The 27,584-nt window shown below is 36.2% G+C and overlaps 2 protein-coding genes across 10 annotated transcripts; one reads left to right on the plus strand and one right to left on the minus strand.

Moving 5' to 3' along the window:
* The first annotated feature begins 126 nt into the window (after positions 1 to 126).
* On the plus strand, positions 127 to 5,894 carry Smo (smoothened, frizzled class receptor). 6 transcript variants are annotated; one of them, XM_071701995.1, is made up of 8 exons: positions 127 to 634; positions 907 to 1,227; positions 1,674 to 2,114; positions 2,196 to 2,368; positions 2,439 to 2,776; positions 2,953 to 3,154; positions 3,334 to 3,504; positions 3,576 to 5,894. In XM_071701995.1, the coding sequence occupies exons 2-8, from the start codon at positions 907 to 909 to the stop codon at positions 4,846 to 4,848; spliced, it is 2,919 nt and encodes a 972-aa protein (XP_071558096.1). In that variant the 5' UTR covers positions 127 to 634; the 3' UTR covers positions 4,849 to 5,894. The 6 variants fall into 6 exon arrangements, with proteins under 6 accessions (XP_071558096.1, XP_071558097.1, XP_071558099.1 ...); XM_071701996.1 differs by having other exon boundaries at positions 3,600 to 5,894; XM_071701998.1 differs by lacking the exon at positions 127 to 634 and adding an exon at positions 1,329 to 1,424 and having other exon boundaries at positions 1,021 to 1,156.
* Positions 5,111 to 26,157, minus strand: LOC139770235 (androgen-induced gene 1 protein). Of its 4 annotated transcripts, none has more exons than XM_071702043.1 (6): positions 25,780 to 26,157; positions 22,463 to 22,633; positions 8,852 to 8,989; positions 7,717 to 7,934; positions 7,261 to 7,412; positions 5,111 to 6,593 (listed from the first exon to the last, which is right to left on the minus strand). In XM_071702043.1, the coding sequence occupies exons 2-6, from the start codon at positions 22,619 to 22,621 to the stop codon at positions 6,541 to 6,543; spliced, it is 720 nt and encodes a 239-aa protein (XP_071558144.1). In that variant the 5' UTR covers positions 22,622 to 22,633; positions 25,780 to 26,157; the 3' UTR covers positions 5,111 to 6,540. The 4 variants fall into 4 exon arrangements, with proteins under 4 accessions (XP_071558144.1, XP_071558145.1, XP_071558142.1 ...); XM_071702044.1 differs by lacking the exons at positions 22,463 to 22,633; positions 25,780 to 26,157 and adding exons at positions 12,465 to 12,646; positions 18,811 to 19,550; XM_071702041.1 differs by lacking the exons at positions 22,463 to 22,633; positions 25,780 to 26,157 and adding exons at positions 12,465 to 12,646; positions 15,270 to 15,294.
* Between the last annotated feature and the right edge of the window lie 1,427 nt (positions 26,158 to 27,584).

Raw genomic sequence — 27,584 nt, forward strand, 5'->3', positions numbered from 1 at the left:
TAACAATTTTAGCACTGCATTTTTAATACTTACATGACTCCGAAATATAAATCGAGCGACGCGCGGGAAAGGCTCGTTGTTAGTGTCTGAGCAGAATAGCTGACTTATAATTTCAAGACAGTGTTTTATGCTTTAAATCTTTGTTTTTAGCAACGCACAATACTGTCTTGTGTCTCAAGTCTTAAACGAGTGTACAAAGTGTCAACATTGTAAGACTTGAGACACAAGACAGTATTGTGCGTTGCTAAAAACAAAGATTTAAAGCATAAAACACTCTTAAAATTATAAGTCAGCTATTCTGCTCAGGCCCTTACCGTCTCGGCGTATTTCGGCCTTGATTTCCGCGCGTGTGTAGCGATGACGCCGGGTAGTGGTGCTGCCATCGGTGAGCAATGCACGTGGCCGACTGTGGTGTGCGTTCAAACTTGAGAAAGTGAGGGAGAGGCTGGGGCTGGAAGGCGCGCCGTGGGTGGTCCGCCGACCGGGAACGCGACGCGTTGTGTGGTCCGGCTGGTTCGTGAATCGTGCGCTTCGACTTCGAGTAGTGGCTGTCGCGTAGAAGATGCGAGACGCAGACCTTGCCTACAATTAGACGGTTAGCCGGGATCGATCCGTGAAGCCCGACCGCACGAAGGTACGCGTCCTCTGACCGCTAATCCCATTGTTTATTTCGCGCTCTTGTCCCCACGTGACATTTCGTCTTAAAAAATCAATTAATTGATCGATGGAACCTCGTGGAAGAGACGTCGCATACTTGTAAAAGCGAGAGAAATGGAGTTTCTTTTGTCTTCTCTCGGAGATGTGGGAGAAGGACTCGCTTCTCTGCTTTTTTGCTTACGTTAAAATATACGTTTTCTGAAATTGATTCCCTCCTGATTGTGACAAACTTTTGTTCTCCACTCGCAGATGATACTTTTGCTGATCCTCTGTTGCTTGTTGCTTCGCAACGGCTCGCCCTTGGAACTGGAGCATGGATTCACAGCTAACGACAATGGTGAAAACGGTACGTGGAAGGATGTGGATTTGAGCCGGCACAACAGAATCAAGGATCCCAATTATCTGTTGGAGAGATATCCCATAGGCGAATTGTCGCCGGATATCTCGGCCTGCCGCAGACCCGCCAAATGTCTTCCGCTGTCTAGAAATACTTGTATGGGTACGAAATTACCTTACACTTTTACCACGTTGGACCTCATACCAGAGCGTGTAACTCAAGACATTGTTGAGGTAGATAAGATTATTATTTATGTATTCTTTGCATCAGTAATGTGTTCTTTTTTTTTCCTTTCTGATAAAACGTGACTTTTGCGAAAATTTACGCATGCAAGTTAGAAACTTAGCGTTGTGAAGCTTTCTAAGGAATAAACCTACTTTGCATCTATATAAACCAGGAAGTTTAAGTCTCAAGATTTGCATTGTCTCAGGTATCTCATTTCTTACTATGCATGGGCTAACCTTTCTATGGTGTGGAGCATTAAGATATAAGGATAAATATATTTTGTTATGCCAGCTATACTTAAATAGATTTTTATTTTAGCTTTTAACATTCTTAATAGCAAGTTGTTTATAATATGTTATATTAGATATTATAATGCTTTTTTTCTATAATACATTAGAATAATACGTTAGAATTAGAGAATACATTATATTGTTCTATATGCATCCTCTTTCAGGAAAGACTGTACTTGTTGCAAGCTTTGAAACATGTGCCAAAATGCTGGGCAGTCGTTCAGCCATTTTTATGCTCAATATTCATGCCGAAATGCATTAATGATACAGTCGAATTGCCGTCTCAAGAGATGTGCAAGATGGTATCGGGACCCTGCAGGATGCTGATGAATAACACGATATGGCCGAATTTTGCAAAGTGTGACAATACGAAATTGTTTCCGCGTCTGTGCCAGAATGACATTAGGGAATTGAAATTCAATATCTCGGGCAAATGTTTGAAACCTCTTGTACCTACTGACAATGCTCTTTCGATTTTTGACGGAGTGGAGGGCTGTGGAACGCCATGTTATGACCCGTTATACACGTCTGATGAACACGATCAAATACATCTGTTCATAAGATGGGCTGCAGGAATCTGCTGCTTTTTCAATTTAGTCACCATTGTAAGTTGGCGTGGAAAAGTTATTTATAAATGATATATATCATGACATCAATTATATAAAAAAATTATGTACATTTTCCAGGTAACATTTTTGATAGATTGGAGAAGCGCAAACAAATATCCAGCTTTGGTGATATTTTACATAAATAGTTGCTTTATGGTATCTTGCATTGGCTGGCTGGTTCAATTCACTCCTGGCAGTAGAGATGTAATTATATGCCGCAAAGACGGAACGTTAAGAACGAGAGAACCAAGGTACGTTTCATGAATACATAGTATTCTAATGATCTTTATGTTGATCTGATTTCATAAAATATTCTTACAGCGGTGAAAATCTATCTTGCGTCGTTGTTTTCGTCTTAGTATATTACTCACTAATGGCAGCTGTGGTATGGTTCGTTATATTGACGTACGCTTGGCACATGAGCTTTCGAGCACTTGGCACGATACAAGACCGGATAGACAAAAAGAGTGCTTACTTTCATCTAATCGCTTGGTGCATACCACTCGTTTTGACGGTCGCAATCATGGCGTTAGGCCGAATTGACGGCAACAGCATGACGGGAATTTGCTTCGTGGGTTACGCCGATCATGCGCCGAAGATTTTTGTACTCTGTCCCGTATTACTTGGCGTGCTAATAGGAGGATACTTTTTATGCAGAGGTAGATTTATTGTTCCTTATCATTTATATATTTGTATCGATATATGATATTAAAGTTTTTACATATTTTTCCATGCTTTCTATATTAATCTAAATTGTGAGTATTAATCTATTATTGTATAACGTATCGAAAAATTATTCTTGCATCTGCGATATATAATTTTGCACGTATTTTAGGGCTTTACACGCTTATTCGCTTAAAAATAAGCAGTCAAGAAATTATATCTGAAAGAGCAAGTTCAAAGATAAAACAAACCATTGTCAGAATGGGGCTCTTTTCTATAGCTACTTTTGCAGCTGTTGTTGTAACGTTTTATTGTCACATTTATGAAATTCAGAACTCGCAGCAGTGGCAACAAAGCTTCAGGAGTTATATGACGTAAGGAGACTTCAATATATGCAATATTACAGTCCGTGTATATTCAAAATACGTATTTTACATAATAGGAAATTCTCTATAAATATATCTGAACTATAATCTATTAGACAGATACTTTTTATATAATCCTGTATTATTTAAATGTAATGTAAGTGTAATGTAATTGAATTTGTTTAAAGATGCATGATTACGACAAAGTATGCAGACGTATCTGAATGTAAAATGGATATGAGGCCTAGCACGGGTAAACTGCAACTGCATTTGCTCGCGTTATTTTCTACCGGCATACTCATGTCCTCGTGGATTTGGACTAGCTCGACGATCAATACATGGTGCAGATTTCTGAGAAGGTAAATTTCAATACACCCTAGATACTTACTGTGTTGACTTGCCATTGTCGCCATAATGCGATTCTGAGTAGTATGTGTTTCCTCCTCGTTTGCAGGATCTTCAATCGCGAGTCTGAGGAGCCTCCTATAAGACTGAGCAAGCACAAGCTTATCGCGCATTTATTCGCGAACCGGAAGACATTTAATAAGGCCGGTCGTTTGTCCATAAGTTTTCACAACACTCACGCGGATCCGGTTGGACTAAACTTCGATCTCAATTCCGCGGCGTCGCAAGATTTCAGCACCACTTGGGCGGCCGCTTTGCCGAAATTGGTAACGCGAAGGGGTGCGCTAGTCGGCGGAACTACAGGATCTGTGTCTAGTAATAGACGAAATTCGGTGGATTCTGAGTTCAGTTACAGTTTCCGATGCGTTTCTATGGAATCCAGACGAAATTCTCTGGACTCGCAGATATCCGTGCAGATCGCACAGGTGAAGACGACACGAAAGGTCGCAAGCCGGTCGCGCGGTCGTCGTGGAAAGAGCAGAAGAGACTTTGGGAAATCCCGATCAGCCAAAATCGATCCGCTCTCTAGGAGAGGCAGCACTACTTCTCAAGACAGTCAACTAATGACTCAAGTTCCAATGCCCAATATGGGCAGAAGACTAGGAAACGCTGGATTGGATGAGCGAGCCTTGAAAATTATCGACACTAAAAACACGGGCATGCTATTGCCTTTTTTGATGAGAGGGCAAAGCGGCAGCGACGAAAATTTAAGTAGCGAAGAGAAGATACATCAAGATATGGCTGATAAGGACATCGACCTGGAAGTAGGCAATATGGAGAAGGAAGATGAACAGGACAGTGACAGTGAGGGCAGTCAATCAGACGATGAATTAAAAATGTTAGATCCAGACAACGCACACGAGCGTAATAAGAATAAAGAGTGTAGCAGTAAGAACTGTAAGACTTATAATCATGAAAGTGGTAGAAGAAGTCGCGAGGGCGGTCATAGGGGCAAGTACGTTCTGCAGGACGAAGCTATCTTGAAACATCTGCTTCAAGAGGCTAACGATATTAAAGCGAAGAATGAAAACGAGAAGAAAGAGGCGTATAGGAAAGCTGTGATGAGCGATATGGATTCTAGTCTCACCTCGTGTTATCCAGAGTTAACGAGATTGCTGCAAGGCGACGGACAGACCAGTGCTAGGGAAATGGCGACGCAGACTTCGCTGCCGCTCGATATACTGGAGATGGAAGAATTAAAGCAGAGTATCGACGAGATAATTAACAGCAGACATTGTAGTTCCAAGGGGACTCAAATATCGCCGCAATTGAAAAAAAGTAAGAATATCACGACGTAAGACTGAGAACTTTTTTTGCTCTTTTAAATATACTGAGAAATGCGCGTGTAAGAAAGTATGTGCTGGATAGGTATAATTTATCGAAATAGTAAAAATAGTTACATATCGTTGATCGGACTATGTCCTTTCTTCTCTTATCGTTTCTATCGCCATAGTATTCGGAACAAAAATAAAATCAAGTAATAACTTTTATTGGTTGTTTTTGTAAATATCATACGATGGAATAACGAAAGCTGGGTTAATAATGCCGCTTGAGAAGATCTGTAGGTACAACACAAAATATGTATAAATATATTTTTCCACATTTATTATTATCGCTAAAATAGTAATTAAATTTTAATACGGTATCCATAACTGTTGTGTGTCGCGTGTGTATGTGTATGACAACTCGCATCGAGTCCTAGGTAATTAATTTTTAATTTGTGATGACACTAGAATCTTAAATATATTACGTTGTACATATTTTCCCGTAAAAGTGGATACTATTGCATTTCTAATATCGTATGTCTTCCAATGTTTGTAAGAATGTATCGAACATTCTGTGACAGTAAGATATTCTGTGTATGTGTGTGTGCGCGAGTATGTTCATACATCTATTTTTTTAACAAAAGTGGCTGAATAAAACTCGTTTTACAATTCTCTCTATTACTGATCTATAAATTAATGGTTACTTTGCAAACAAAAAGATCCATTTAATATTTACTCATTTAATGTAATTGTAATTTGAAGCACATTCATAGAATGCAAAACAATGAATATTCTTGATTTTTTAACTAATAAATAATTTACTTTTGCAACAGCCACATTTTATAGTCAAAAAAGTAGATCGGATTACTTTTATATATACATATATATATAAAAGTAAGCGATATATATATTAGATATATATATTGCTAGATATATATATTACTAATACATGAGTCGAATATTTGCGGCTAGTACAAATGTTTCTATTGGAAAGTACTAATTGTAAGCTGTGTCTCTTTGTATCATTACATTTTATACATGTTTTGTAATAATTATTAATATATTTATGGAGTACTCTATTTTACGTATCGCATTTTTTCCATATTTGTTACATTAGCCTAATTATTCTCTCAATATTTTTAAACGTCTCTAAAATTTCACTATTACAATATGTATACGCGGAATACGAAAATGTATATTACTTTCTCTCCCAACGTGTTAAAGTTCATTGATTGCATTTAAAATATCTTTCTTGTCCGAGAAAAATCAGAGATAAAATTATCGTCATTTATATTTTTACTGTAGCATATCGAACCATTAGCGAGACACATTCTATAAATAATGTATAATTCTTATTGACGTGACGTACACGTTCCAATTTAAGCTTTAATATTCTGGCAGGAAACAGATATCAAGAGTCTATCTATGGAACATATTTAATAAAACTTCTAGGAAAATATATGTTACGGCAATCAATATCAATTCTTAGGCCATACGTATCATTAAATTACTCGCTGAATTAAACTGTACCAATATAATCATACATAGATAATCATATGTTTTCGTTTCAACGTCGGAGTCAAAATCTTCTTTCCGTAAACGTAATAGGTTTCGCCAAGGCACTTCTCACTCGTAGCAAGAAAATGTCCTCGGCACGTTATCCCCGGATGATCGGTATATTACGATCGTGTACATTTAAGATTCCCTCTCGTCCGTCCGCCGTTTCTACGTTTTCATATCCGGCTCCACGCTCTCCGTTACCGCTACGTATTTTTTTCCTACACTCGATCACACAAATATATCTGGACTTTAGTTCGGGCAAATTGTCATGTACGCTACATCGTACATCTATATGCATATATTACACACGTATTCTACGTGCATCGTATGTTATAATTATGACTTTATTGGTAAAAACAATAATATGATAGGTCGTTCCCTACGAAAGTACAAAAATAACTATTATCGCGGGTAAGGGATGGGTGAGGGATTGATATGACGCATCATTTTGTTCGCTCGGCGCATGAAGAAAAAGAAAATGAGAGAAAGAAACGGCTATGGCTATACCCACGGATTAGTCTCCCTTGGTCCGTGATCGCGTAGAAATGCGTTGCACCTTTTGCATGCTACTCCTGCTCGTCCGTGTTACTTATCTCCACCGCGCCGGGTTAACGATCACGCCGATCCTCCTCACTGTTATATACCCTAAACTGCGCCTCGCATGCACATACACAGCACTAACATTCTAAATGACATTTACTTTCTGATAAATGATACATCGCGCATGCTGTAACGGAGGATGGTAGAAAAGATCCATTTTTTTTTTGTTTTATTCACCAACACCGCAGGCGGCAGGCAGATGCGGTTTTTATCACCCGTTAGGAACGCTTGGGCGAGGCTACTTGGATTTGGCGTGAGATTTTTTATGCTTTGTGTATTCGTTACCCCAGATGATGTTGTTCAGCATCTCCCCGACGAAGTATAGGATCGTGCAGAACGTCAGCAGCACGGCGAAGAACACGATCCGTAGCGGCGGCGTCAACACGTCCATCACGGGGTACACCCAGACGCCGCTTTTAAAGTAGATTACGTGTATCCTGAAATTTTGAAAGACACCGTGTAATGTTCTATGCACTTGATGTACCAAGAGTGAGATGCTTATATATATAGTTTCTTTCTTCTTCGTGTTATCAAGAGTTTCTCCACACAACTTTCTTCTGGAGTGGATTAGAATCTCCAGAACTCCTATCGTCGACAGATACAAAATTACAGCGTTGAAATACTTTCCCATCCTCTTTGTAAACTTGCATTATGTAAAGTTGTCGACACACTTACTCCTCGTAACGTCTTATTATTACGACAAAGAAGAGCGGATACACGCAAATCCGTTTCTTCACTCACCAAACTAAGTACGTGAGCATGAAACCAGTAAGTATTCCGAGGCTGCGAGATCGCTTGGGATATTGTCGTGGCGCGACGATCATTTCTAACACGGTCGTCACCATGATCATCGTGTGCATCAAATGGTTCAGCCACCATGGAAAGTATGGGTCCAGCGCTTTCGGCAACACCAGCTCACGGTCCACGAACATCAACGCCCAGAAAGTCACGCCGACGAACTGCAAGGCAACAAAATCGACATTAAGTTTCAACGCGATTCAAGTTTCTATACTATTCTATATTATTTACGAATCTTCGCAACGAGCAATACTTGTGTAGAAACTGAGAATTAAATATTTCCTCTTTGAACAAATATCGCTTAATTTCAAATATTTCAGCATGTATTTTAAGTTAATGCAATCGTTTAATTTTTTTCAAGTAAAAAAATACAGATTTTATTTAAATTACTATTCGGTGTACTACAGAAATGGAAAGTATTGCAGGTACTTTAAGTTCTGTCTGATAAGAATTTTTTATTGGTAAGAAGCTTCGAAGATAAAAAGACATTAAGACCACAATTCTATTCTATTTCATGAACTTTAGGCAAAAAAAACCGTGAAGAAATGTTTAAACTTGTAAAAAACTGGAATGTCTCACAGTGCACTAAAAAAAAAAAATAATTATGTAGAAAATAAACATTTGTATGTAATTTTTATTGTATCTCTCCTTTCATTTTTGAAATAGAAATTTTGATGTAACTTTATCGGCCCCTATTTATCCTTCTTTATTTAAGCAATGTTTTTCGTTGGGCTTGAGCGCAAGACACGTGTCGCTTTCGTGCAAACGCATTCGTGGGACAGAATTAGGAAAACATGTATTTAAGAAAGAAAAAACTCGCTTTACTAAAATGTATACATGCTAAATTAACTTGTACGTTAATATATTTAAATTGCGAATGTGACACACTGTACGGTTCGCAGAAGCGAAATCGATTCTTCTTTTGTCGTTCATTCGGCCCCGTTTCGAGAATATTCTTCTTCTCTCATTACTCCGGAGAATTAAACTCATAAGGATTGTATTTAAGGAAGTATCTGAACTACTGATATTTTTTCTTTTGCTCAATTTGAGGCGAATGCAAATTAATTATACTACTCACCATAGCAACGGGAAACCCGAGACTCGCATGTAAATGATCCTTCAGCTTCCGCATGAAGGGCGGCTTCTTGGGGTTTACGGCGTTCGTGCCGATTAGATCGTTTAGAAGACATATCAAAAAGAATATCGCTTGCAGAATCTAGAACACAGGTGACATTTCAAGGTGCTTTAATTAACAAGCCAATAAGTATTTTTAGTGTCGCAGTAATTATAAATATCGCTTAAAGTTAATTGCGATTTAACTAATATTATCGCTGCGTACTCCCACTCAGGACTGCTTTATAATTAATGTATTAATAATAAATAATAAATAATATATATTAATAATAAATAATTGTTATAATATATAATAACTAGTATAATTATATTATGTATTATTATATAATGATATACGTTAATAATAAATGTATATTAATAATAAACTTGTTAATAATTCCGAGTTGAGACTTCAGAGAGAATTGACTAAATAACGTGGGCTTTAAACAAAAATTTATATAGCGAGCGATTTTTTTACTTGTATTTTATTTGCTACTTAAAATAATTTAATCTAAAAAATATATGTATAATATAATCATATATTTCATTATTTGACGTTTCTCTTGTTTTCTTCATCGTACAGGTAAACTTGGGGACTTTCTGCGTATCGCCGTTCCCAGCGTAAATTATTATTTACATAGTTTAACGTTTGAATACCATTCCATCGATTAGATAAAGACATTGTTAAACACAAGCGGTAAAATTGCCTAATGAATGGCTTACGCATTTATTGTACATGCTGCACATGTACGTTAAAGAAATTTTGAATGACAAGATTAGCAAGTATCGAAAACTGAATATTTTATTTCGAACATCAATATACATTCGAAAATATATCTACAATATAATCATATAGATTCGAATATTAAACGGCAAGTTTTACTTCTAGAACAAAAAAAAGTTTTAAAAGCATATCGTGTTTTGTGTATTTAAATGTTTTTCAGCTTGTCATTTAAATTTCTTTTAAGCCACAAAAATCGAACTCTTTCGATTGTCAATTTACAATATTCATATAACGCACGATGATCAAATATGTTATGCACCTTTTAATGGTCAACGTAATATTTTGTATAATCGATATTATGTAAAGTTACATAATACTGTATAATCGATCAATATTATCCGTAGATTATCGCACGACACATACGATTTCGTTTGGACACCTAGATCTAATATTGACGTTTCAAGACCAAGTATTTATCCATCAAAACGCTTGTTCTACACCGTCCGTATAAGCTTATCACGTGTCAATCGAGTGATGATGCATGTCACGTGCAAGTCACCACGAGCGACACTTCGACGCGATGACAGAGCAAGAGGAAGTGACCTAATTAGCTGCGCTGCTCTCGATATCAAGATTAATTACCTAATCATCTAGACTGAGGTTCTTTGAGTACAAAAATAAAAACTTACCAAAAGGGCTATTTTAATCGTTAAAAATTAATAATAAACTATGTTTGAAAGTTTTTATCGCTACCGCGATAGTGATTTTCTGCTTATTCGATAATTAAAAAGTGGACGAATGAAACTCAGGCTAATTTAGAAATCTTGAATCTTAGATCGGAAGTCGATGCTCTTAGTTTTGTTAGATGAAACGATTAGTTCGAGTTAAACGAACATTTCAGCGATAATTAACGATTGACGCTGCATGCGCACAAGCAGTCTTGCGTGACACGTGCCTCCGTTTCGCTGCATAATATGAAGTGGTGGCAGTGGTGCTTAAACAATTGAATTTTGCTCTTTACGAGCGGTTTGATGGCGGCAATTCAAGCGTGAAATGGTCGAGTGTGTGTCACCGTTCGACGATAAGTGACAAAATGTTCGAACGTACTTAATCTCGTCGAATGTAGAGTCACGCTTTTGGCTCAACGGGACAAACTGAGTGGAACGGAGAGGACTTACGCTCGTCTCTAACAAGCGTATTTTTTTGATTCACTCGCGAGATAAATGTCAATTGAAAAATAAACAACTCCAATGTAATCGTATTGAATGTGTTGCGTTCATTCATCCAGACGTGGCATACACTTACAACTTTCTTTACTATATACCGTAGATTTTTTTTATAAAATACGATAAGCGACACAGTTGCGTAGCTCTTCAAATTAAAGTAACGTTTTTATTACAATAAGAATGACAATCTGTTTTGGCTATTATTTTGCAATAGAATAATAGACACAGAATAAAATGATTTAAATATTATTTTTAAAAACCGTCATTTTTATTAGCCCGTAATGCAAAAATAATATACACTTATAAAACATATAAAAATTAGCATCATGAAAAAGTCGAAAATTTAATTGATTGCACGATATATATTCAGAAACTGTCGACATGGTGATTTTCATGAAAAGAATTTGCCTGAAAATCTTCAAAAATATACAGGTGTAGTTATTGATGTTAGAAAGTGTAATTAAAAAATTTTCAAAACCAGATTAGGTATTATGCGAGTTCAGATAGTCATTATTCCAAAAACATGTATCCGAACCGAGCTGAATTGTTGCCGTCTTTTTTTCGTAATATTTATTTTTACATGTTTATACGTGTATATTTTTTCGCACTAACTTATTGCGCTAATAAAAATGACAGGTTTCTTTTACAGAGTAGGGTTCGTCTCCATTTCATTCTGTCCGTTCATCACAAATTAACAGGGCTATTTGGCTTCTCAATCATCACTCCATATATACGCCACATTGAAAGAAAAGTTCTTTTGTAATTGCTGATTGCACCGTATAATCGTTATCGACGAGCGTAATCCCGGTTACGTTGCTGATTCGAGGAATATTATATCACCGTTATTTGTGATTTTTGCGATCACCCAGGTCTCTGCTGGATAGACGTGTCGGTTTTCACTATTACATAACATGGCAATAAGGATACATTGCGTATACTAGATCTGTGATCGCAGAGAATCGGTTTTTGCGAAGAATATACTAGGAGTTTCTCGTTGCTCTGTAATATGTTGCTCTATAGAAAATACAATAACTAATTCTGGGCTTTTCTTTTTACATTTTTTTGCGAGAAACAGGAAGAAGAAGCATAGGATGAATGTGTCTGGGAATAAAAGAATGATGCCTTGACCAATGATCGCCGCGCCGGAAACTGTACATGTTTTTATCTCTAAAAAATTTATTTCTTATTACGGATCATACGTACAAATAATTGTTCCCGCGGAAGTAACGGTTTTTGCAGATATAAACGAGAAAAATGAAATTTAAAAGATAACAAGGTCAGGATAATAAGGACCGGTTACAAACGATTTCCAGATCCTGAAGCGGATCACGACCGCTTATACAGGTTGAGATACGTGTTACATTATCGTTCACGTATATCGGCCTAGATTTTCCGAAGTCAAATTCGTGCGTAATAACGGTTTCGCGGAAAATCTCGTTTCGTTTCCTTCGGCGATTTGCCGTAACGGGATCGCGGTGACAGCCAAAGAGGGATCGATATACACGGAGTGTGGGATGCGTTTGGGTGCGGCGTGCGGGTGTGGGTACCGACACCAAAAGGGCAAAGATATCGCAAATTCATCGCCAATGAAACGGTGCGCAAATCAATTTTGCATCGTCGATACTAACCGCATCCCAGAACGTTAGGAACTTGAACTTCCCACCGTAGGCGTTGTGCACGCTCGTGACATTGTGCGGCACGATCGTGTACGTGTAATCGTAATAAACCGCGGAAGCGTACTGCAAAAACGTAACGGCATGGAATCCGATCGCTAGGCCCTCTCGCATCTCACAGCTGTTCACGAGTAAGTCTGAAACGTGTAATTATCTCTTTTGTGGGTGGGGGGGGGGAGAGGGGGATCACACGGACACCCGTCGCGGTCGGCGCGACGTCGAGCAAGAACGGGAAGACCCGCGCACCCGCGTCGCGGCGTACACGTTTCTTTCGCGCGAGACACTCTCATATAATTTTTTTCTCTCTCTGAATTATTTTCTCGATGTTAACATCGTTAGGATCTCATTGGAACTCTCGTGGAACGGCGGCACTAAGCCGCACGTGAAACCTGATTACGGAAAATTTTACATAATTCAATCCTCGGGATGGCGCGTCTACTAAACGGCCGTTTAAAGTTTAAACTATCCTTGCGAATTCTTATTCTCTCAAACCGCATTTTCCATTACCGCGACCGAAGTTTCGGCTCTAATTGCAGCAATTTCTTGGCGTACATTACTTCTTTTAAATTCTCCTTCGGAGAGTCTCGCTTGGGTTATTAACAAATCTTCTCTTGAAGAAAAACGATGCGTACTAAGAGAAATCGCTGTAATAATGGAAAATAGAGACAGAGAGGGCAAAAAACTTGTAAGCGCAATCTCGGCAATCATTTATTAGACATGGACATTCCGGGCCCGATTATGTAAAAATTTAAGACTGCGATAAATAGTATAGCATCTTGCGATCTGTTTCCACTCATTGATCCAAGAACTGCGATTAAACGATAGAAATAAGATAATTAATTTAAAAAAAATATTCTATTTATACTCTGGTGATTGTAGAAAAAATAATTTTGATTGCAAAAAGTAATATAGATTGTAAAAACACAATTGTTCAAAAATATTAAACATAAATATATCCACCTATATGTACGTGTGTGCATATGTGCGTGTGGGTATGTATTCACGTAACAGTTTTGTTTGTTCTGCATTTTAAATCTAATTTTCAGAGAAATATATGAATACACAAAAGAACGAAGATAAAAAAAATTATTTTATTTTATTTTCGTCTTTACACAATTCTTTTTTGCTTGCACCAGTGATTTCAAAGGACACTTATTCCTGTACGCAACTTATCGAAATCGATACCGAAATCGAATCATATAAGTACTACCGACATCGACAATTATCGTTAAAAGAGTGACAAATATGCAAATGGAAGATAGTTCGAAGATGGAAAGTTTCAGTTGATAATTTCCCAACACGTGCGTACATTATGCAAGCGAGTATAACTGAGTTATATAATTTATACGTAACTAACTAAGTACTTGGTTAAAAAAGATCTCACGTGCATAACAAATCTCAATTTTTGCTACTTCGTGTATTTTCAACAAATTCATTTATTTAAACTGTACATCTAGTATATCTGTACATCTGTATATCTAGTATATAGGGTAATTTAAAAGGTTACTGCCAAACGTAAGGAGCGTATAGAGTGACGTCAAAATAGACTTACAATTAGTCAGTACAAGCCTTTGGAATATATGGAATTCGGATTATATACCAATGAAATAATCATAATTTGCTACTCTTGCACTAGCTTTATTTTGTTTTTATTAAGGTTTTGTTAAAGATTGGCACACTGAATTTACTGAATTTACAAAAGGTGTTCGAATTGGCGACATCCGCATTCAATGCAAGCATTGCATCATCGAACAGAACTCTGGCGCACTCCCTCAAATATCCCAGGTATCTCACGTAATCCTTGATAAGACCTTAATAAAAACAAAATAAAGCAAAATAGTGGAAGAGTAGTAAATTGCGATTATTTCATTGGTATATTATCCGAGTTCCAAATATTCAAAGGCCTGTACAAGGATTACTTCGGAGAACATAGGCCGGTATTCATAGTCGGATCTTATATTTAAGACCTTAAGTACGACCTTAAGATGTTATGAACCAATTACAGAGCCGTATTAGCATCTTAAGATATTACTTAAGACGTTACTTAAGTCTTGAAATAAGAACCGACTATGAATATTGGCCATAGATTCTTAATCGAAAATTGTTCTATACGCTCCTTAAGTTTGACAGTAACCTTTTTGTATCATCCTGTATACATATATGTATTATATGAAATATATCAATCTAAAAATAACCAAAGAAATTATTGTGATGTCATTCTTTAATACTTTAATGGTTACAGAAAGAAGTAAATCATCAAAGAAAGCTTACATGCAAAATAGCCATTTGTAAAATTGAAAGTGAATCGCTTTGAATTACATTTGAATTAATTTAAATAATAATCAATGGAGATCCCAAATAACACAGCGGAGAACTCAAGAAAACAAGACGCTTTGATTTGGTTAATTAATGTAAAACGTTAACACAACTATAAATGTATGTTTGTATTGTATCTATAGCGCGATTTCTTTCTTTTCTCTCTCTCTCTCTCTCTCTTTCTTCCTTTCTTTCTTTTTATTCAGTTTCACGTAATTTACATAAACCAACGTCGCCGAAATTTCTTCTTCCTAATTTAATTTTTATGGCGCGCGTGTTTCAACGATTTCGTCCGAAAATAAGATTCGCCCGATTATATTAAGACAGATGTCGGAAATATATACGTTTTATGTATAGAAATATACATGAAACGTTATATCGTTACATAAATCCGTCCTTTCAACATAAAATCGAGAAAATGTGTGAAGTCTCTCGTTACCTCACCATTATTCATTCACTTCTTCACATCTCCACGCTTGATTTCTATCTTGTACCTACTACTTCTCGCGAGGAAAGGTGATTTACACTCACTCTCGGTACACGAAGTAGCGGTAAACATTATGTCACGTAGAAACTAAAAAGCTAAGAACAATAGCTCGGACGAAGAAGCGTTCGCGTTTTATCGTCCATTTATCCTGCTAATCGCATTATGCAATGTAAAAGCACTTTGTGCAAGCGCAAAGTATATCACGACCGGACCGGTGTTAGTCTGAATTTACCGAAACTTTTTTTTTATAAAAGAAGTCGTTATAAAAGAAGACCCTTTTTCTTGTCAGTTAAACGATCGAATAGAGATAGACTGCAACTGATTGTGAGAATTGAATGTCAAGCGAGTATCGAATGTCAAGCGAGGATAAAAATCTGAAAGGAAATATAAATCAGATAAAGATAATAAAAATAACGAGTATCAAAATGAGCGGCAACGTTTGCCGACTTAAGGATGAGAGGGAAAAAATTATTCAAAGAGAAACACGTTTAAAACTAGATCATATCTCTCTCGTTGTGTAAATTGACGCTTGAATAATGCACAAGCATACGTATAACGCGTATGCATTATTCAAGTGTTAGTTTACACAACGAGAGAGATAATAATCTAGTTTTAAACGTGTTTCTTTTTGAATAGTTGGCGCATGCACGGCATACCTATATAGTCTTCGACAAATTCAACTCTAATATCGCCTTATATTTTTACTGGGTCATCGGGGCTCACCTATTCGTGGGTGAGCTCGTTTTCTTTTTTTTTAGCCCTGCTACCGAAGCGTAAAATTAATATACGGCCTTTCACGGATTTAATATGAACTGCGGGGCGTTCAAAGAAATATTAGGTGACCCGTTGCCCGGCTATTACGTTACATAACTCACTTTGCGCGACAGAGACTTTTTAATTCACGAATCTGGAACGCAATTACCCGAGGTCAGCATTTTTACTCTACGATTGTCGATACAATGTCGTCCGATACTTATTCCCGTTAAAGGTTTGTGGATACGCGTGCTGTCGACAGAAGCTGTCAACTCGTGGTGTTGCGGTCTGTCGATTGCATGCGGTTTAACGAGCACGTTACAGCAGATAAGTGCGAACTTGGACAAATTTCCGATTGAAGAAGCCGATGCAAATATGAGAAAAAGTTTCGAGATAGATTGAAAAAGAAAAGCTCGAAGGAACATTACGAGAATATACCGGGAAAATAAAAACAAGAATATAAAATGGCGGGAAAATGATTAATAATTCGGAAAGTATAACAAATTTTCAAAGACAATGGAGTGTCTTTGGAAAGAAAGTACGGAAATTATAAAATTATAAAGTTGATCTTGATACTTGAAACAATCTTTTGTTAATTGTATATCGCAGGGCCTAATATTACTATATATTTTTAAGTTTGTAATAATTAAAAGTAGATTAATGGGGAGATGTTTCGTATCGTACAAAGAGAAAGTATGATTAAACGTGTCATTCAATTTCCATCGTTCTTCTTCTGTATGTTTTTCCACAAAAAAGAAAATGGCATTGTATTCAATCTGTTATATTTTCTTCCAATGCGTATATCAACAATTCTCAAAACACTATTTTCAATCAAAGCAGGACAATCGGAAGATAATTTATTTACGATATATTGCGCGACACACATATAAGATTTTTTTGTTTCTTTTCAAATAATTGTCATAACGTACGAATATTTTAACATAATAAAAAAGTATAAAACTTTTTAAATAGACACTTATAATTAATTCCTTCTTTCAACGTCAGAAATTAAGTGCCGTCTTGGCATTTACGACGCGTACGACGGTGATACGATGATTTATTAAAATTACTTTCGTTATCTTCGCGACGCAATGATTTATTACGACTTGAACTTCCTACCATGTATCTCTTCCTTTAAGCAACCTATTGGTACTGGATCTTCAATCAAAAGGCCGGAAGATAAATTGCGAATGTAACTATGCTTCTTGTTTCTTCAGACGGCAGTAACGATCTCGACAATTTCCGCGAAATCATAAGCAACAATGCAATTAAGTATATTCTATAAATTCTGAAATGGGAAAGAGATCGTACCGCTATATCTCTATGTATCCTATACGTTATACGTAATCAAAATTGAATAAATAGATAATAATATAAAAAAAATAGATAAAAATAGATAAACTGTAGAAAATTCTAATCAATTACAAACCCGCAATACAAAGCTGCTGGTGAGTGGGAGATTTTCAAAAGTTTATATCGATCTTCCTTGTTCCTTTTTTAAGATTCGCAATTTTTATTTCTCATCGTCTATAGATCTGTCATTAAAAATTGATTACATAAATAATAATTAACTCATTCACAGACAAACCGTAGAAAATTCAAATCGCGGCCAATTCGAATCCACAATAAAAGAGACAGATCAGTGAGAGATTTTAAAAAGTTTAAACTGGTTTTCTCTATATATAATACCTTTTTTAGAAATCCGGAATTTTGATTTTCTAGCATTCATACATCTAACATTTAAAATTGACTAAATAAATAATAATCGACTCTTTTATGGATAAATTGCAAAGTTCAAATCGTGGCAAATTCGAATTCACAATAAAAGAGACAGATCTGCAGTGTGAGATTTTTAAAAGTTTAAACCGGTCTTCTTATGCCTTTTTTTTTAGAAATCTACAATTTTGATTTCCCATCAACGTTTAAAAATCCATTTAAAACTGACTAAATAAAAATATATAATAATAAATTCTTTTATGGATAAATTGCAATACGTCCGTAATAAAGTTAAGTCGATAAGAGATTTTTTCCAAAGTTTGTGCTCCCTTCCCGCTCTTTTTGCATCCTTCTAAATCTAAGTTTACACCACATATTACAAAATATATTCTTCCCTCTTTTTTTCTCCTTTATATTTACGAAGGCAATATTTTCCACGTGCGTCCCGCTATATCGTATCGTGATGCGATTGGAATCTAGGCAACAACCGATCTACCTGCCGTTCAACAAGCGGCGATCATTCCGGCGATCGCTGACGCCGCGCCGGGCGCAGCGGGGTTCTGGAGACGGAGACGTTCTGGGTCTGGGGACGCGGGACGCGGCGCGTCCGCGGATATCCTAACCTCGTCTTGTCCGCGCGGCGAGGGTTGTCGCGACGCTCTCGTTCACCGGGGGACAACAAGGTTCGTCGACGATCCGACGGCCGTCGCGGCTACGAGAAGGCATGCTCCCGTCGCGTGTGCCGTGCACGCGTACGAACGCGGGGAACGCTGTCGCGCGTGAAACGGCACCGGGCTTATCGGAACTCCGAGGCCGAGATCGCGCAAACACTTTGCCTGCCCGTGTGTACACGCGCGACAAGGAGGACCGGATTCTACTTTTATCGTCGTGCATCGACACGCCCGCGTCTCGCAAAAGGGAGAGAGAGAGAGAGAAAGGCTGAAAGACAGAGAGAGAACCCTATTTTTAATCGGTCCACGCACGGCCGCGCTCTCCACGACCTCGAGGTACCGATCGATCTACCCTTACTTGGTGCGGAAAACGCGCGCCTCGATTCTTAGAGCGGTCGGGTATGTGGTGCGAGGCGTCTTGCCCTTCTTGTCTTTTTCTTTCTTTTTTTTTTTCAATTTTTTTCTTTCGCGCCGGGGGGGACGCGAGACACCGAGCCGCGGTTTTCACACGTGGTCCAGCACAAGATACACCTCGAGCGCACTCGTGTCGGCGGCCCGCGACTTACTGACGGATAATGGAGTAAAACGGCGGGTGGGAAGGGAGAAAAGACCGCAGCGTGCGTGCGTTTGGCACTGGTTCATGCGGCCGCCGTGAACGGAGAAAAGGATGGAAGGGGAGAACGTGGAGCAGTGGTGGATTTAGGTGTCCTGGGCGCCCTACTCCCCGTCGCGTCTCCACTCCCCATCCTCCTTAGGAAACCCTGTTTCCTCCGCCGTCCGCGAACGGAGGAAACTCGAAGGAATGCGGCCGATCCCGTAAATTGAGAGGTTCCAGGCGTTCCAGCAGGCGGTCAGCTTGAATCGATCACCGTCCACCGATCGAATATCGGCCTCCTGGTTATTATTCTTCACTGCTACTCATGGACCTTGAGCGACGAGGCCGCTTTTGTGCAGGCGTATCTCTTCGAGCTACCGTTCGTGCTGGGGAGCTATGGGATTGTGATTTTTTTTTCTCTCTCTCTGCGATTCTCCTATGCTCGGTTTACCAGCTCGTCCTCGTGCCGCCGATACTCAAACTTGAAGACGCTTGATACGATTGATTGATTTCAAGTTGTTATATCATATTTTTTTTATCTATTTTTAATGTTCAAAGATATAGGGTGCGTATTTCTCCGGCATCAAAGGCTCTAATTCATTTTTTAACAAAGCTGTCTCGGGGGAGCGATTCGCAAGAGAAAGGAAAGAAGGAAGAGAGAGAGAGAGGGGGGGGAGGAGAGACCAATCTCGCTCTGAGCAAGGTCTAGACTTTCTAGAAACTTGGAATTACACGAAGTTGATGACACAATAGTGAAGGAGGAACAATGGTATTTCTCCATCCTTTGTTAAGTCTGAAACACCCGATACAAACGTAATCCGGTTGACTTATAAACCAAGACTTGTTGGTTCTAATCGGCCTTGTTTTATTAGCGATAAAATATACTAATGCACTAGTGGCTAAAGATAGCAAAAGGTAGCAAAGAATTTCCTTTTTCTTCTGCCGCTAACTAAACTAGCTTATTAAAGAAATATTCCAGCCCCGCGGGAAATTATCATATCACGGTTGCTAGATTGTTTCTAATAAAACAGTCTCAGCTATCTGTTTTTATCAATCAATTTCTTAAGTAGTGTTTACATATTTAAATATGTTTGTGCAAGCGTCCATATCAATGACCTAATAACGACAGACGGTTCAATCTGTACGATGCTTGTTTTATAAGAAAAAATCAATAAATAATATGATACTGATATGGTTTGTCAATTTGGATAATCTCGTCCAAACAATCTAGCTTTTCTTTTTGTTTATTCCAATTATTTTAGGTACCGCAGTACCCCCAGGTCAAGCCAAACCTGCATTTACTTACAAATTTCGAGACAATATTTTCTAATGGAATTGGAGAACGTTATTTCCAGAATAAACAATCTCGTGGACTAATAAATGCCTATAAATCTTGATCAGTTGTCACGAGATACATTTTCATTCGAAACGCAAAGTGCAAGAGAGAAGAGAGGAATGTTATACATTCATTTATTAATGTAGAACAACTAGAATCAGGTTTGTCGGAAATTGTCAAAATTGATATTTTAACAATTATACACGTCTAAGCACTACGCAAACATTTAGCATGTTGTGTACAACAAAGTTTGTCGTTAATTTACACAGTAATTTATATTTCTATGTTACGTAAGTATAATGCAAGTTCACATGATTTTCTGTTTCTGCAGTCACAACTTGCAATGAAACAGTAACAATGAAAAGAGCATTAATTCTATTTATTTATTCGCTGACTCAATGGTTTGTACGTGTACATTGACTCGTGGCCGTGTCAAATTTGCAGCCGTAAAAAAAGAGATGTTATTTAACAAAGGGTTGTATCTGTACTCGAAAAAGTTCGTTGTATAACTTACAACGACTGACTTAGTTATATATAAATAAACTTAGTTATATATGTATATATGTATATGTATGCCACGAGCAGAACTCAAACAATCGATTCGATGAATTAATTGACTGTACAACAAATTTGATAGATTTGATATATGGAAGCTTACTCCATAGAAGAATCGTTCAATCTCCATTTCAAGCTCTGATCGACCAATCTAGGTAGAAAATGACAACGATATTTATACCTTTAACGTTGCCAGTTATTTTTACTTTTATAACTCGGCTACAGATAAAAAATATTCATAACGCGAAAAAAATTGTTTTTTTTCCAAGAAAGTTCTTAAAGCTTTAGAATTTTCTATTGCAGAAACGTCTTGTATGTTAAGAGTAATTAAAAGTAAATATTTCAATTTATATATGTAATATCTAATAATAATTAATTACGTTGCTATACGTATTATACATATTTATTGCTAGTTTCTAGTACATAAAATATCAAGCAAACGGAACTGTATCATTTTTCATAAGATATCAACAAAAATTTATTTTATTTAAAACACTAAAAAAAATCTGTGCTATGTTTGACGTTATAACGTGACTGAGATATTATTTAAAAGTATTTCCTGCGTAGAAACTGCTCTTTTTTTATCGTTCTGTTAGCAATATTCTTAATCTAAATTTATGTAGTTTATATATTTTACACTTTACGCCTATTTGTAATATTTTATATTATCTATAATATAAATAATACATACACTTTTTATATATTATATATATCTAATATTTTATCTAACAAAGGACATGTCACAACTGTCCGGAATTAATTGATTTGGCTCCTTGAAATTAAGAGGTAAAACAACCCCTTAAAAATAATGCTTATATTTGATTCTAAGCAATTATCGTCAAAACGGTAATATATATAAGAAAAGGTTTGAGTTTATAAAACTTTTACAATTTTTTATGTACTTTATAACTGTATTTAAATTTTCCAAAAATCTAATATATAGTTTTCAAAATATTCTGATCCTTATTATTATTTTTGTGAAATTACATTTAATCCATAAATAAAAATTAAAGATATTTTTATGCCAAATTCATCCATATAAAAGAGTTATTTTACATTTGTGATAAATGAGTGAAATAATCACTGTGCTTTGTTTCTGTGCAGCTTTTGCGCCGCGCGTAATGTACGATTGATATTTCTATCATTACAGATTATAGATAATAGTAAGGGGTTAATAATAGTTTTTATTGTTTTTCTTTAGAATTATTAAAACTTTTGTTTATTTATTCTCTACATATCATTTCGTTGTAATATCTGTAGTTTAGTCTCTTGAAACTATTTTCGTTCTTACTCTCTTACGTATTATTTCTTTATGTCGCTTTTAGGTACACATTAACTTCGACGATATCGAAGGAGAGGGGAGGGTTGTTTCATCCTTTAATTAAATCTCAAAATGGGCATATATAAAAAAAATATGTGTCTCTTAGATTTTTGTGTTTCACAATATATTTCAAGGAGAATCGATTTCGGACAGTTGTGACGTATCCCTTGTAAGAAGAGAGAGAGAGCGAGTTTACTACTTACCACATCCCACATTGTTAAATACTTGAATTGGCCAGTCTCGAAGTCGCTGAACTTCTTTTCGAGGAAAGGAATGTGTAATATTTTAAAGGCATAATATAGTGTGAAACTGTAAGCCACCAGATTGACCAAATGGACCACGGTGTTTAGAACGTGCGGCATCTTGATGAAATTCTGTCCAATTCAACAAACGTGCGCATTAGTACGATGAAGCACCGAGACCGGTAATATAAAATACTGAAGTACTATAGTAGAATAGTATAAAATTATGTCATGACGTATCAAAATCGGTATTAACACAGAAAAAAATTGATGTTAATAGCATTAGCTAACAGCAGTCTAATTGAAAATAATCTTAAGTCAATAATTTCTAATTTAATAATCTTATAGAATTTTATACTAATAAAACAATAACAATAGAACAAAAGCATGACGTTTTTGTTTCATTTTATTATTATTGAATTCACAAGATTATTTTTAATTAGACTGCTGTTAATTATGCTGTTAATACAATATCATTTTCTTTTCCATGTACAAATATTAAAAACTGTAGAAGATGAAATGAGATGGAATAAAGTTTCGTAAAAAATTAATTTTTCTTAATTATAATTATATATTTAACATGGTATTGATCTTTAAACTCCGCTTAAATTTGGGGTATTCTATGTATGATTTGGTATTTGCTTCGTTCTGCCTGAATTATAAGGTATTATAGCTTAGAGCAGCAGTTCGATAATCACACTTTTTATTCAGACACGCGTATTAATTAACCACACGGAAAAAAAAGATTAGTTACTATAGCAAATCTAGTCGTAAAATATGGATAATTAACATTTTTTGCGGCGAGAGCTATAATTTAGTATAATTGCAAAAAGATTTTGCTACCATTGCTAAATTATAGCTCTCGCTGCAAAAAATGTTAATTATAATTATCCATATTTTACGACTAGATTTGCTATAGTAGCTAATTCCTTTTTTCCGTGCAATTTTGTATTTAAAGAAATACATTAAAATTATATCTTTTGTATGCCAAAGTAATTGAAATACACATGTAAGTCTTTATACAAACGATATAATTCACGTAATTTCATGTAATCACGTAATTTCTTTGTATCATTTAGTTGCTGAAGATGGTCCAAAATAGGACCGAAAAATAAACGAATTCCCAAGAAAGATTTGCGCACGGATTACCGCGCTCGGCTCATAATTAGCCCGTCCCTTTGAATATATCTTTTGTGATATCAAATTCATTTTATACGGTCTATTCGTGAATTATAATTTTCTATGCCTATATATTTCTATGTGTATATACGTATATTTTAATAGATATATGTTTTATATATGTGTATATTTTGATTCTTCAAATGTATTTCTTTTATAGCAAACAAAATTATAAATAGAATTCTATTCTGAAGGCTGACACAAATCGTATATGACAAAAATATACTTTAAAATACGATATTAGTAAGGATGTGTGTGTTAACTCATTTAATAAGTTCATTTAGCATTATTAACGCTACTGATACTTTATTTATTAGTATTCCTATCTATTATTTATTAATTATTTAATGAATTGTATTTAATATCATTACATGTGAATTATTTAATATTATTACATTATTATTTACTTGTTTTAATTATGTAATAATGTATTAACTAATAAATACGCATGTTTTTAATGTTGAAACGGAAGTTGATTAAGCTGGGAGTATACTCGCCTAGAACCAGACTCAATTAAGCAAATCTATTTAACAAACAGAGTTTTAAAAATATTTTATCTTCATGAGATTAAGTTTCAATGACATAACATTCATTCAACTTGAAATTATTTCGTATAACAAGGGCAAAATATAAATTTTTGAAATTAATTTTCAAACTGCAGCCGCTGACTGCGCTTTTAAAAAATGTTTTGATTGAAGCAATACCGGTTGATCACAAATGTAACTCTGCAGAATTGGTTTCACTTACGTAATCTTGAAATCCATAAATAAGCATAAAATTTATTCGCATAATTTGTAAGAAGGTCAACAACAAACAAATTGCGTTTCTTCGTATTAATTTTTTTTTAATCTTGATGGATATAATTGCGTACTTTTGTGCGCATTTTTGGAACAATTTCGTCCTCCAGATTGTCAGACAAATTATTTATATACGTTTGTGTAACTGAAGAGAAAGATTTCCACATATAGAATTCAATAACGTTAGTTTAACATTATCTTAAAGTCACGTACCTACTATTCAGAGCGGGAGAATTAGGCTCTTAGATAACGTTTCGCAATTCACTCATCCATTCTGTGTCTTTCGCGTGCGAGATGATGCAGACGAGTGCCCCTCAGAGCAGTTATTTAACTTCTCGATTCAACGGTATCTCTTCCGTGATTTCAACAACAACGAATCATATATATATATATATATATATATATATATATATATATATATATATATATATCTGCAATTTCTCGCCGCATCGAAATCCACACGGATGCGATCGTATTCTCGCAGCGGGAAATTTTAACCGGGAAATAACCGGTTGTTGAACCACGAAATTCTATGCTACACGACGCGCGTCTACGGTTATATGACGAGGATATACGGTTTCCTATTGGGAACCTTGACCGTAACAATACGGTATTATAATCGCATGTAAATTTTAATTGCCCGACAATTTTGCCGGGCCGTTACATAAATGACCGCCACTCTTTGGCGGTCAAGGGCAAACACTCACTTTTATCACACTTATAATAACTCTTTATGATAATAAGATGATAAAGACTGTGTTCTCGCCGTCGTTCTTAGATGTCGGCTGAATAGGTTTTCACGACGAGTACAAAAAGAAGTTTAGAAGAAAATTCTTCGACCCTTGCTTTTGTACGCTTCATATATCGTAATAATTTTTTGCCACAAGTGTAGAGGGAGAAGTTGAGTTTAGAAAGCGAGTTAATATCTTTGATATTAACTCGCTTTTATATGCTTCATATATCGTAAATAATAGTTAATATAATGTAATTATAATATAAAAGCAATATGAATATAATCGAGCAATAACACTGTAATTATTGAAGCTACACGCGCGCGTCACATCTTAATGAAACTCTGAATATTCTATTTTCATATATTCTAATTTCCAATATAAATACTGTCCGATAATATCCAAAACAAATGGAAGGATGATAAAGAGCAAGTTGAGTCAACAAAATGTTAATGCAATTAATACTGAATTTCATGATAGGCGATATTTCGCAATAAATTTAATAGCGGTATTATGGAAGAATAAGGAGCGTTTGACTCGTTTCTGGACGCAATTTGCATATCTACATTACCTCGTTTATTATAGTCGCCGATAATGACCACTCCCTAGCTCGCGTGTCAAAGTCGCGGCCGTCGGATGCGCACTGACAATCGAACACCGACCGACTGCTCGCACTGAACCGGCCCGTATTATATATATTACTATTAAAAGTTCGATAGCAGCGTCGAAGTGATACGTCGGCGATTATCAGCGGAATGACGTTGCATCAATGTTGCGTCTAACCGTGATTAAGCATCGGGCCGAGAGACGACGGGTCGCGGACGCCCAGCTGCGGCGGCGGCGTTTCGCAATTGCCGTTCGCGTTTATCAGCGCGACGCGACGAGACGAAGACGGCGGGACGATGACGACAATGATGCGCTTACCGCGATCGACGATGCGCGAATGCACCAGCCGGCTCGAGAATTACGATTGTTGAGCGCGGGAACTGTAGCGCCCGCCGTTCCAACGATTTAGCCTATCAAGGCTAACGAGGATTATCTTCTTTCTTTGCTCGGTGGGAGAAGCGCAACACGCGCTGACGGAAAAACTTCGCGAGATTTATAAAATATGAGATGAATATAAAAAGACGATTCTCTCGAAAGATCGTTGAGCATGGGAGATGTTTTTCAATAATTAAAAGATGAATAAAGTACACGAACTAATTGTGGGACAAAGTTTTCAAAGTCTTTGTGATAATTGAAATAAATTACAAAAAAAAAGAATAACGGTAAACACAGGGGAGGAGAAAATAAAACTTTTAACACAAGAGAATAATTTGAATAATAATTGAAATAAGAAAGATAATTTAAAAAAATTTGTTAATTGTCTATTGGAAGAACCATTTTAAGAGTTGCATTTAGATTATATAAGAAAGAAAATATTCTATATTTTTTTTGTCGATAATACAAGATATAAGCGTGCGATATCGCAAAAAAAATTTGCGATACATTTTGACTGATTGAGGAACATTTATATGTAAAATTACATTACATATCGTAAGCTATATCGAATTTTTGGTAAATTCTAAAAATAATTATTAGGTAATTAATAAATAATGTACGCGCTGTAAATCTATTATTATATCAATCTTCATTGAATCAAGGTTGTTTGCCGTCACGTTGCGGGGCAGGCGGCGCGGCGGGGCAGAGGAAAGCCTATAGGTGTTTTTGTTGCGTGAAATAAACGCGAGTTTTAAGCCCGGTGTCCACGATGCTAGAACTGCGTCCGAGTTTCGGTTTAAGCCAATCAACTAGCAGCTCTTACAGAAAAGCAGCAGTTTCATTGGCTTAAACCGAAACTCGGACGCAGTTCTAGCATCGTGGACACAAGGCTTTAGCAAATGAATAAGTATGTGAAATTGTGAAATGCATTGAATTAGCTGTTTCTTAAGGTTTTAAATCATTGTTTGTACAATTAAAACCAAAATGCGTTGAAATGTGGCAATATACTGTTTTATTTTTACAATTTCTTGATAACTATGTAGACAAATTATTTCAGTCTTCGTAAAAGTCCTTCCTAAATATATAAAGAATTATTTGCACCTATTTTCATTAAATTCTGATCATTTTTAATATGCTTTCGGGAATTACATTACAGGTGTTGTAACATTTTTGCTATGTCGCCCGTGTATAAGAGAGAGATAAGAGAATAACTTCAATAATTAATTACTCTCGACAACCGTGCAGACAATTGTCTTCAACTTTGGCATGGACGACAGATTCCCATAGACGAATATCCTCCATAAATTTGAACTAATTTTTATAATTTTAACTTGAGTAACCACCCTCCTTATAAAATAATGAAATCGAAAAACAATAGAGTAAATATTAAATAGA

Source organism: Temnothorax nylanderi, unplaced genomic scaffold (genome assembly GCF_030848795.1).
Source record: "Temnothorax nylanderi isolate EJ_2023f unplaced genomic scaffold, tnyl_v1.0 TNYL_tig0028_pilon, whole genome shotgun sequence".
Taxonomy (NCBI): Eukaryota; Metazoa; Arthropoda; class Insecta; order Hymenoptera; family Formicidae; genus Temnothorax; species Temnothorax nylanderi.